Genomic DNA, 13,226 nt, shown 5'->3' with positions numbered 1-13,226 from the left:
CATACATGTAAATGGTCAATTGTCAAGAAAATTGAACATAGTCACATTTGACTTCAAAAGAGGAAACTTTGCAAAAATAAGGGAAGTTGAAAGACAGAATCAAGAGGGTCAAATCACTCCAAAATGCTTGAGAGTTGTTTAAAAACACAATATTAGAAGCTCAACTTGAGTTTATGCTGCAGATAAAGAAAGGTATCATCATGGCCAAGAGGATGCCAGCATTGTTAACAAGCAGAGTCAAAGAAGCTATTTATTTATTTTATTTATTATTTGATTTATATCACGCCCTTCCTCCCAGCAGGAGTCCAGGCTTCCTTTCAAGAAGGCTTCCTTCAAAAATGCAAGTGTTGTCTGAATGAGGAAAACAAAAAGGAATACAAAATCTGGCAAAAGAAACAAAAAAAAACTATAAGGGATGGGGGGGGGGAATTGAGGAGCACATTGGTAAAAACATAAAAGCCAACAGTAAAGAATTCTTTAAATACATTCAAAGCATGGAGGAGGATGAACCCTTGGATGAAAAGGGAGCCAAAGGTGTGCTAAAGCAGGATAAGGAGATTGCAGAAAAGCTAAATGAATTCTTTGCTTCTGTCTTCAGAGTGGGAAGATATAGGGCAGATTCCTGTGCCTGAACTAACTTTTGTAGAAAGGGAATCTTGAGGAACTGAGGCAGATAGTGGTGATGAGAGATGGAGTCCTAGGCTTAAATAAAATAAAATAAAAACAGACAAATCGCTGGGTCCAGGTAGCATCAACCTGAGAGTTCTCAAAGAACTCAGATATGAGATAGGTGATCTCCTACCGAAAATATGTAACTTGTCTCAGATTAGCCTTCAGGCCTGAAGAATGGAAAGTGGCCAATATAATGCCAGTCTTTAAAAAGGGATCCAGGGAGGGAGAATCTTGGAAATTGCAAGCCAGTTAGCTTAACATCTGTCCTGGGAAAACTGGTAGATAGTATTGTTAAATATAAAATAACCAAGCATATAGAAGAACAAGTCATGCTGAAGTGCTGCAAGGTTAAGTCTTCTTTCACTAACCTATTGGAGTTCTTTGAGAGTGTCAACAAGCATATGATCCAGTTGATATAGTGTACTTGGACTTTCAAAAAACTACCTTATCAAAGACTCCTGAGTAAGCTTAGTGTTCATGGAATTAGAGGACAGGTTCTCTTGGGAATCAGGAACCGGATAGGAAACAGGAAGCAGACAATATGGATAAATGGGCAGTTCTCCCAATGGAGGGATGTAGAAAGTAGACACCTCTAAGGGTTGGTATTGGGACCTGTGATTTTTAATTTGTTCATAAATTATCTAGAGTTAGGGGTGAGCAGCGAGGTGGCCACATTTGCTGATGATACTAAATTGTTCAGGGTCATTAAAACAAAAACAGATTGTGACAAGCTCCAAAAGGACCTCTCCAAATTGAGTAAATGGGCGACATAATGGCAATGCAATTCAGTGTAAGCAAGTTTGCATGTTGGGACAAAAAATCTTAATTTCACATATATGCTCATGGGGTCTGACTGATCAGGAATGAGACCTTAGGGTCGTATTGGATAGCTCAATGAAGTTGTCGACCCACTTTGTGGAAGTTGTGAAAACGGCAAATCCCATGTTAGGGGTCATTAGGAAAGCTATTGAAAATAAAACTACTGATGATATAATGCCATTATACAAATCTGTGATGCAACCACATTTGGAATACTACGTACAGCTGGTCACCTCAAAAAGGATATTGTAGAGTTGGAAAAGGTTCAAAAAAGGGCAACCAAGATGATCAACGGGATGGAGCGACTCCCCTATGAGTAAAGGTTGCAGAATTTGAGGTTTTTCAGAGAAAAGGTGAGTAAGAGGTGACATGATAGAGGTTTATAAAATTATGCATGGTATGGAGAGAGTGGATAGAGAGAAGTTTTTCTCCCTCGCTCATAATACTAGAACTTGTTGACATCCAATGAAGCTGAATGTTGGAAGATTCAGGACAGACAAAAGGAAGTACTTCTTCATGCACCACATAGTTAAGTTATGGAACTTGCTCCCAGAGGAAGCAGTGATGGCTACCAACTGGAACAGGTTTAAAAGAGGATTAAACAAATTCATGGAACATGACAGTATCAAAGGCTGCTAGCCACAATGGCTATGCTCTGCCTCCACAGTAGAAAGTAATATGCTTCTGAATACCAGCTGCTGGAAACCACAGAGGGGTAGAGTGCTATTGTGCTCATGTCCTGCTTGTGGGCTTCGCATGTCCATCTGTCTGGCCACTATGAGAACACAATGCTGGACTAGATGGGCCACTGCCCTGATCCAGCGGGCTCTTCTTATGTTCTTATGTTACACTACATAGATATTTAAGGCAAACAAGATCCACTTAGCGTAAGGTCAATGCTTCCTGAGCGGATGAAACTTTCCATCCCATTTCAATAATCATTGCATTTCTCAATTCTGACAAATATGTTTGCATAAATCACACTTCTTCAATTTGCTACATATCATAATTTTACCTTAATTACATTTAATACCAAAAAAGGATTATATACTTACCTGGGTTTCATATAAATGGGCAATGTGAAACCGAACTGTAAAAGTAGGGAAGTAAAGTCATTAGAAATAGAAATTCAAGACAGTTAAGTACTATGTACATGCATGCACATAAGTCTGTAAGTTTTGAGGGTGGGTGCTTGGTGATAAATCGGGGTAGAAGAAAGTCTATAAAGATGGCACAGACACTATCTATACCCTACACAAAAAAGATGTATGTCAAAATGAACCACAACATCGCCTCCAAAAGCCACAGTGGACTGAGGCTGCACATGCATATCACTGGAGAATATTCCCAGTAGAGAATGTGATGTAGTTGCAGCTTTGGGACCATTAGGACACAGAACTTTGTTGGTTGGGGCAAAGTAAGTGGCAAGCCCTCAGGTTAGCATGAGCCCACCAGTGATTAATTTGGCTGATCCACAAAGAACTCCTACTGGGAGGAAGGGTAGGATATAATAACAACAACAACAACAACAACAACAACAACAACAACAACAGTCTTGTGGTTCCTTTCTGGGCCCATTTCCTATCATGACCATTTCAGGAACAGGTCAGAATGACAGCAGTAAAATAAAATGACTTGTGGTTTCAAATATCTTGTTCTAGAACATATGCTAGATAAGCAAGGGATTGAGGATAGTTTTGGAAAGGCAATGAATCTCTCTGTATTCCATTCTCCCCCTTTTCCAAAGTGCTCACTCACAATTCTCGATACTAGGCTCTTCCCCATAGCTCAATGGTGAGCACTGAATCCTATGAGAAAGGTTCATGAAGATTCAGTTGGGAACTTAGCCTAACTTGACCTTTACCCTAAAAAGGTGTGACTACTCAAATGACTGGGTCTGTGTGTACACCCTCCTCTAGCAATAAAGAAACAAGAAAGAGGCCATATTTTGCATCATTCGAAGGCCTGAATTTCAGTAACATGATCACCAAGGTAAAGAGAATTGCCATTTATGCTCATTGCATAAATATTCAAGAACTAAAATTTATTTTAATACACACAAATAAGGGCCAAACTAGACTTGCTGCTATATGTATCACTGACAACCATCTCAATTGGGGGAAATAGTAAGCATAGGAAATTGGATATGGGAAGATTTAACCCTTACCTCCTACACATAGCCCCAACAAAATTACCCTCCCCACACCTGCTATTAGCCCCAGAAAGCATGTTTCCATTGGCCCTTTTCTCTCACAGTTAGTTGTATGTGCCAGGGTGTGTGTCACAGTGAGTAGGAAAGGGTTAAGGGATCCCCCCTCCCTGTGCACCATGATCCTCACAAGTGCCCCCCATTAACTTTTCTTTTTCAACTAATGTGGCTGTCAATTATGCTTTTATCATCACATCCAGTTTGGCCCTAAAAGACTTGTGCATTTGATGACTCTCTCTTTTAAAAAGACAGCCTTTTCCCAAAACATCAGGATACAATGAAATCAGATAAACTGTTCAAGCTGTTTTTAAACAAAACAAAGCAAAACCCAAGGAGAGCTACTATTATTATTATTATTATCTTTATTTATACCCCGCCCTTTTTCCAAACTGGAACTCAAGGCGGCTTCCAGATAAAAACAAGTACATATCATTAAGAACCTATAAAAATATAAAACATATAAACATATAAAATCAGCATTAAAACAGGATTAAACTATTAAGATGTTAAAACCAATTACTCTTAAAATACTGCAACCCAGTTTAGGAGCATACAGGCAAAACAATAACATACAGCATCCTCTTCAGTCACTACCCTTCCACTACTAGTAGAAATATTTATGTTTGGACTTAATCTCTCCGTCCCAATATATAACTTGGCCAACAAATGCAAATATGCACTTTCCTGGTTGTCAGATATATCTGAATATTTATGTAATAAATATGTATAAATCACAACACCTTTATAGCACAATGGACAGCACTTCCTAAGAAAACTCCAGCACACTAACAAAAAGAACCATTCTATCTCTGAAACCACCAATTTGCCTTTCTGCAGAATATTCTAGGGGAAAAGATTATCTAGGCAAAGATGAAACAGTAACTAGTTTCATGTTTATTTGGAGAATCCATTTATCATCTGTGAGATATTAGCCTTCAAAAGAAATGCCTGGAACTCTCCAGCATGTTACAAGGAAACAGTTGTGCATTTAAAAATAAAATTCCTTATACTATTTAATATTTTAAAAAATGATTTGAGTTATTTGCTGATAGTTATGTTTAATGTTTTTCTTTTTAAAACAATAATAAAAATGTAGAATAGGGTGATTTAGGGCATAAATCTAAAAAGTAGTTAAGACAACTACAGACACAGCAAATACTTACTTTCAGCATTGGACAAAGTGCAAGGATTGCAGTCAACCAAAGCTAACTGAAAATGCTGTAAAAGTGAACAGAGAAATAAATGTTTTCGCCCTATAAAAAACTAAAGCATTATTTGGCACATGAAGTTATAATCATGTTAAATATATTCACTTTCTATAGGTTCAATAGAAGAAAATAGTTTGATGGCAAGAATCAAATTACTGAATTTTTATTGGTAGATGATTATGATACAAGCAATTTAGAAGTTTAGAAAACGTGTTTAGCAAAAAGTAATAGCATATCTCAAACGACTGAATATTTTTAATTCTAGACTACTATAATGTATGTACAAAGTATGCAGAAAAACATGTACATGATGTATGTACACTGCATGTTGAGTATGTAGAGAAACATAAAAGCAATTAAATGTTTAGGTAGAAAAAGTAAAATCTGAGATGAAAAGAGTTGTAAGTTATCAATTATATCTTGCTGTAACCATTAGATAAAAACAAAATAGCAATACATGCAAAATATATGAAAGCTCATAAAAATACGCAACTATTGTGTAGAAATTGCTACATTTTATTCTTGTTTCCAGAATTTCCCCCCATTATTTTTAATATCCCACCCTTCTTCCAATCAGGAGCAACAAGGACAGCTAACATAAACTAGGCAAAACAAGACAAAATAATGAAACCATCATTAAAACCATAAAATCACAATCAGTAGCAACAAGTAACTGCAGTACTTATTACCCCAATAAAAATCAATATCCATTAAGATCCCAAAGACTAGACAAATAAAAATGTATTAACCTTTGCCTAAATATTTCTATTGTGAGCACCAACTGGATTTCACGTAACAGGAAGTTCCATAAGCAGGCTACTATCACCAAGAAAACCGTGTAACATGCCACAATCCTGCCAAATATTCCAAACGATGGGGCAAGGAGCAAGACATTCCCTGCTGATTGTAATGCACAGGTTGGATGGTAATGGAAAAGGCACTCTGAAATACTCGAGTCCCAAGCCATTTAGGACTTTATATGCTAACAACAAAACCTTGAATCGGATCCAGTACCTCACCAGCAACCAGTACAGTGCTTTGAGGATCAGGGTGATATGATCCTTCCTTGTTGATCCCAACAACAGCCTGGCTGTTTTCCTAAACTATACTCCATCAGAAACAGAAAACTTTGACCTCTGAAGTTTTAATCATCCCTGATAGGATACCATATTTCTGAAGAAAAATGTTTGCCTCCTGGAGTTCTCCTATACATTCACTGATCCAACACTAACACTGAATTCCACATATTTAGTTAACTGATCTCTACAAATATGTAAAAACTCTGGGCACATATGAAATACTTCCCTTCATGAAAGACAGCAGGAGATCACTCACTGTATACAACATTGCAGATCACATTTGTGGGCAATTCTTTTATAAACGCATGAGCATATGAAAAATACATGAAATTATTCAAAAGCTCATATTAATTCAGAAGGTGTTGTGTATTTTATATTCATTGAAAGATTGAAGGATTTCAGAAATAAATTTGAGAATGCTTACATTTTACACTATCAATAAAACTACACAGTGAACCCAAATTTTGTTAGCACATTATTTGAGTATAGCTAACTGTATGCTGTCATCTTGAACACCAATCACAAGAAAAATAGGGGTAATTAATTATGCAAACAATTCAAGGTGCAGGGTAAGTAAATGATACTCATCCACTTTATCAGAGTGTCATAACAAAATGATTCTTCATACTGCAAACATGCCTTTACCCCCATCATATTAATGAAATATCACTACATCAGGGTGGCTTTTTTCAAAGCATACATTTTTCATTCAAAAATCTTTATGAACATGCTCATCAATCAAGTTAATCAACTCAAAATGCAAACCAAGAACTCCAACTACATTACAATGTAAGATGAATTATAAAATTAGTGCTGTAGCAACCAATACATATATTTACAGTCTTAGAAAAATAATACTATTAATTATGTTCATGCACAGTTTCATTTCTTAGTAAGCTCAGTTTCTCCTCTATAAAATACATTATCTAATCTGACTGCTTGGAATAATTTTTTTAGCACAATACGTATTTCAAACTTGCAAAGTATAAAACTGACTTTGTGCATAAACTGCCCTTTTCTAAGGCTGAAGAACTATAAGGGCTGCAATATACTTTATACCCGGAAAAAAATCTTGAAGGATGTTGATACAGCTATAATTTTTGAAACCCATAGTAAACAAAACATACTTGAAAAGACCATAATGCAGTTTTTCATACTCAGAAATATACAAGTCTGCATCTAGAGGTCATATAAAATGAATATATAGCTTTATAGTATTCACATGTACCTAAGCTCACCAATACCTCATATAAAAAAAGAAGAACACACACCTAAACAGGCACTGCAGATTTGTCAATATCAAATAAAGCTGTTTAAAAGCTGCATATAAATAAGCAATGTTCACTGTTGAATTAGAGATGGCAATGAGAGATAATAATGAAATGCAAACAAAACCACAATTTCTACATTTCAGCTTCAAAATATTTAACAACATTTAAACAAGAATATATTTAAATAGTTCAGTCTTACCACAGTACCACTTTGTTTTGCACAATTTCACAATATCAGAATAACAGAAATTCCAAAATGTAACATTTGCCAGGACCATTCAGCATAGCACATGGTAAAGCTATGGTGACAACCCATAAAATGCAGATAGGTAATGCAAAAATAATAAAGCATCTATCATAAAGGTACATATAATTATTAAAGCACATACATGAACAACCTACTCATCTAGAACAATCCTGTATATCTACTCTACAAATTAAACACAGAAATTCCTTCTGAGGTATTCAATTAAAACAATGGCCATGTAAAACAAAGCTTTTTTGTCAAAAGATTTAACAATGTACTATCTCCGGCACCATGTACAAACACATCACATAAAATATCCAGCTCCAAATCTCTGCAGTGAACTGAACATCTGCACCTCATACAAATATTGCAGTACTGAAGCTGGCAGGTGCTGTGTGAAATAGTTATTATGCAGGAGAGGCCACTGCAGTTCAGAGATGACATACAATACCTCAAGGCAGACATCAGTCTACAGAAAGTCAAATCATGAGTGAGAGGATTTACCTACAAGGCACTAATCTCAATGTTTAAAATTGGGGATATCTTTCTAAGCATAGCAGCAAGTCACTGAGAGAGTTTGATTGTATGGAATTATGGTTGCACAATTAATCAGGAGTCTTCTCCTTCAGAGCCCTTGACTGCTGGTGTGATTGTGGCAAGAGTCACTGATGAGACCTTTACAAAGAATTAAAAGTTCAGTGTTTGTGTATGGTGCAGTAAGTAGCTTTGTAGGTACACAGACAATCTCCAGAAGCATTATACATGTTTGATCTACTCAGGGCTAGACATTCTGTTACTCTAGCACTTTTAACTATTTTATAACAAGAGGCTTCAAAATGACACAGTAGAGAAGCAATACAAATATTTGAAAAGTTACTGGAAATATTTCAATTTTTAGAGACACCTCAACTATAATGATGTTCTGGAATAGTAATTTTAATATATTTTTCATTTCTAAACTGATGATGCTACATTTCATAACAGGTAGTTTAAAAATCTGTTACATAAGTCATGCCATCATTAGAAACCTAACAATTCTGACATGAACTAACCACAGGACAGCATTATCCCAGCTGAGTACAACTCTTAGATCTGTCTTTTCTAACCGTATGACCCAGGTGTGATGCTTGATCCTGAGAACTATCTTTTGTTGAGAAAACTGGGACAGAGAAAGCCTTGCATAATCAGAGTGCTGGCAAACAGCCAAGGCTTCATCTGACAAGCATGTTGAGAGTGAGGGTGGATGTGCAGCATGTGCTGCTAAATCAACTCATTAGTTTGCTCTCTTGAGTCCTTCAAAATTGGAATTAATTCATCTTTTTAAAAGAAAGGAGGCTTGTAAGGAGTATGCACTCTCTTTCACCCTACACTGCACAATCAAAACAGAAGAATTGACTACATAAGCAAGACAAAAGAAGATGGACAAAGTACTTTATTTGCATAAAATGAATAAAACAGGTCTGGTCCAAATGACCACATGCCAGACCTTATATATTCCCATAGTTGCAAAATTACATGCAAATAATTATATTGTAGTAAAACACTTGGATAATAGTTTTGGTGAACACTGCTAGCTATTAATTTCCAGCAAAAGACCAATAAAATTTTACCAGAGGTGAGGGTTTGAGAGAAAGAAAGTTTTCTAACTCTATGCTCTAGCTTAGGAGTTGCCAACACGGCACCCTTGGGTGCCACTATGCCTGCTAGTTCCTCCTATGGTGCCTGAAAAAGGTCTCAGTAAATATCCCCTCAAAACTCCACAATGCATGAGAGACTGTTTGGTCTTTCTGCTCAGTTCTTGTTTGCACTGGCTCACCCTCTCCTACACTGAACAAGCACACATTTCACTGGATGCTGGGCTGGACATCTAACTCCCTTCCATTCAGAACAGAGCAGAGGTGCAAAGAGCTTCTCTCTATCAGTGGACCGAGTGGTAGCTGATGTAGATGCCTTTCCCCTCAATATTTTTATTTTCAGGGGAGCACAGGGCAAGAATATCTTGTGGCGCTATCTCTTCTGCTCTTTTAGAGGCATCAGCCATTTTATTTTGCGCCACACCCCATGGCAGCCATTTTGTGATTGGTACCCACAGCACTTTCTCAAGATTCCAAATCTGGCCCCTGGCAACTCCTGCTCTAGCTCTTAATCCTGTATCTTTCTTTATTTCCAGGTGTTTTATCCTCACATTGCCCCCACCCCACCCCAACATCCAGGATCTTACACACTTACTCTCATACACTAGTCCTAAAAAGCAGCCAAAAGCAGTAGAGATGAATTGGGATTTTTAATTTTATCCCTCAACTTATTATGGACATTGCCAAGTCCCCATAGACCTGGCCTTTCCCAAAGAGCCACTTTAAAATGTGTAGTGCAATTACTTCTAGTTAGGTGGGCAACCTATCAGAAAACTGAACACTTGCCAGTGTTGGGCCTCTCTTCCAAACAGGTTACAAAGAAATGTAACTGTTCAACTGGAAAACCTTGCCCCCACTGTGAGAGCAGTTCTTAAAAATACATCTTAAGCCATAGCCGATTGAAGCATGAAGAAGGTACAACTTCCACCCAGTTTAAAGGGCTTTATGTCCTTGAGGAATGGCAGACTTCCTCAAAATTTAACGTGAACCACACAAGCTATATGAGAGAGAATAATTGTCAGGGAAAAAAAGAAAGAAAAACAAAACAAAACATAAATGCTTCTGATGGATGGAAAAAATAGTGAGATGCTGAGATGCTCACTCTGGTAACTAAACAAATGGATGAGAGACCCTCCCCCAACAACCCAACATGACAGAAAGGAAGGAAAATTTATCTGCACTGCACAAGGGGATGAATGCATCATATTCCTCAAAGAAGAAGCCCTGTGCATGCCCAATTTCCCATGTAAGAATGCAAAGATGTCACAAAGAAACATGCTTTCAACCAGAAACTAGTACAGTTTGATTTTAATGATTAGGACAACAACTTTTTATAGCTTTTATGCTCAATATTCTTTAAAATAATTGCTGTACTTTAATAATTCTTAGTTATACAATGTGATATATAAATGCAACACCATCTTTTGGAAAATCAGCCACACTCACCTCCAAGCTAGCAACCAAAACTTACCTTTAAAATGCACCTCATACATCCCAACAGTTCATGAATATCTTCTCAACATGAAGAAACTTGCACAAGGTTTCCACAAGTCAAAATACTTTAACATAATTTATTTAGGCCATTGCAGTCATTACGTGACCCCTACAATTCTACACAGGAAGGGATATGGAATAGACCTTGGACACACCCATCCATAGTCCCTTGTGTATAGGGAGGTTAAAAGCTGAACTCACAAGATCTCACATTTAATTTAAAGCAGGATCTCCATGAACGTGCAATAAAGATCCTAGCCCACACCCAGCTTCTGATTTTATCCTGAAGTAGAATCCCAGAGGCCAAGTAACAAACGGACAGGTGCAATGAAACTGATGTAAACCTATACACTCTGTTGTAGTGCAATGCAAAGCAAGTGCAATATGAAGCAAATGTTAGCTATCATTAAAAATATAAATGTTTACCTTAAAACTAGACTCAAAATCTGTGTTCACTTTGAACATAAGCCCAAGTCGTAAATGAATTTCCTTGGCGCGGCAAAAGCTGGGATCAACATAAAGCACCTCCCGAAATGCTTTAATTGCCCTGGGGGAAAAAGACATTTTGAAATGTTTAAGCTAGAATATTCTTGAAGAGCAACTCATGGTTTCTTAAAGAAAATTCTTCAGGAGGGAGGCACAATTCACACAGTGATGCTCAGATATTAAATGTAAACATGCATCTCTTTCTCTTTAAGTTGATTTAAGGGAGATAATAAAATAGAGAATACCTGCAATTTTGGTTCATATACTTACAAATAGAACATTTACATTAGTTCACTGAGTTCTGAAACCATTTTAGACTCTTTAATATTTATATTTTAGAACAATACTAGTAGTGAATGACTACTAAGGCCTTTTAAAGTATCCACATCTCCAAGAAGAGAAAGTTGTAAATCAAACTTCCAATTTATAATTCATGTATTCTGAACAAAATGTACAATTAATTGGCTGCCATAGCAGTTAAAACATTCATTTAAAATTAATAGGGAGATTTTATAATATTAGGAACATAATTTAACAACTTCAGTCAAACTGCCCGTGTGCTTTTTCCACTACAATTCACCTTGTTAGAGAAATGAAGACAGTAGAGAATCAACAGATTTCTGTTTGGCTCCCTCTGTAACATGCAAGGACACTAAACAAAATCACTTACATGATATACCTTTTAAGAGGAAGGACTCATTGTTATTGGGCAGAATATGTTTCCATGTTAAGTAAAGTTCCTTGCTGCTTTGTAACCATAGATATTTAAAATTTGACGACTGAACTAATGGAAAAGTTCAGGCAAAGGACAACAATGGAGTAAAAGACAGTGTAGAGGTATTTAATAGGTGGATGTTGTGAGATACAGACCATCTCCTAGACCTAAAACATAGTGGTGGGGAACCTGTGGTCCTTCAGATGTTGCTGGACTACAACTCCCATCACTGACCACTGGCCATGCTGGCTAGGGCTGATGGGAATATGAGTCCAACAACATCTGCGGGACCACTGCATAGGAAGACTGCAATGTGGTTTTAACCTATAAAGCCTTACATGGCTTAGGACCACAATACCTGATGGAACGCCTCTCCCGACATAAACCCACCCATACACTATGCTCAGCATCAAAGGTCCTCCTCCGGTGCCTACTCCAAGGGAAGCTGGGAGGATGGCAACAAGGGAGAGGGCTTTCTCAGTGGTGGCCCCCAAATTATGGAACAATCTCCTTTATGAGGTGAGCCTGGCGCCAACACTGTTATCTTTTTGGAGCCAGGTCAAGACTTTCCTCTTCTCCCAGGCATTTTAGCATGTGTTTTTAAATTGTTTTTATTTATTTTTTAAATTGTGTTTTTAAATTGTTTTTTTGTGTTTTAAAATTTGTATATTTGTTTTTATTGTTTTTAATTGCTGTAAACCGCCCAGAGAGCTTCGGCTATGGGGTGGTATATAAATGTAATAAATAAATTAAATAAATACAGGCAATATAACACTGGGTGCCAATCATATTTTCCTCCTATTGTTTGTTTTTAGATGATAGAAAAGCTACCTATAACAAAATAGATCAATGCAGATGATCCTCTAAATATTGGTTGGGAAGACTGAGTCACTGGACTGTGCACTCCTCTCTTCCGCTTCCTTATGGCTTCTTTTTCAGCTTCCTACATAGTGCTTACCATAATTCGAACCACGGTTTGTAATTTTAGTTTGGAGTTCAAGAGATAATCATAGCCCAATTCATGTGCTCATCTGAACATATCAGTGGAAAGTGGGGAGAATGTGCATGTGCATGCCCCTATGCTAACATCCCAGTGTATGCTTTCACTGCTGTTGAAGAAAGAATTCTCAGAAATTGTAGAAACGCAGTATTCTCAGTTGTGGGGGTGGTTTCTAAGCTCATCAGCTGATATGGTTAGACTTTTCCACTTGACTCATGGAAGCAGAGTCAGCACTCAAAGGAAAATTGGGAGTGTAACTTGCATGCACCCCCACACACACACTTTGAGCACATATGTGTTCATCCGAATATATGAATAGGGGTTATATAGTTTGCTTATATAGCACAATAAACTATGGTTAGGACTAAAACAGAAACACAGAAGAGAAGCTA

At 37.2% G+C, this 13,226-nt stretch overlaps 1 protein-coding gene across 8 annotated transcripts in view; it reads right to left on the bottom strand.

Moving 5' to 3' along the window:
- KDM6A (lysine demethylase 6A) overlaps positions 1-13,226 on the bottom strand; it is a 242,894-nt gene that overhangs the window by 74,667 nt on the left and 155,001 nt on the right. For all 8 annotated transcript variants that reach the window (XR_009762780.1, XM_061627506.1, XM_061627503.1 and 5 more), the window contains 3 exons: positions 11,060-11,180; positions 4,864-4,918; positions 2,547-2,581 (listed from right to left, as the gene is read on the bottom strand). Coding sequence is in view for 7 of the 8 variants with exons in the window: in XM_061627506.1 (XP_061483490.1) it covers positions 2,547-2,581; positions 4,864-4,918; positions 11,060-11,180 (211 nt within the window). In the remaining variant the exon portion in view is untranslated. The remainder of the gene's footprint in view (positions 1-2,546; positions 2,582-4,863; positions 4,919-11,059; positions 11,181-13,226) is intronic.

Source organism: Rhineura floridana, chromosome 5, assembly GCF_030035675.1.
Source record: "Rhineura floridana isolate rRhiFlo1 chromosome 5, rRhiFlo1.hap2, whole genome shotgun sequence".
Classification (NCBI taxonomy): Eukaryota; Metazoa; Chordata; class Lepidosauria; order Squamata; family Rhineuridae; genus Rhineura; species Rhineura floridana.
This window is presented reverse-complemented; position numbering and strand designations above follow the sequence as displayed.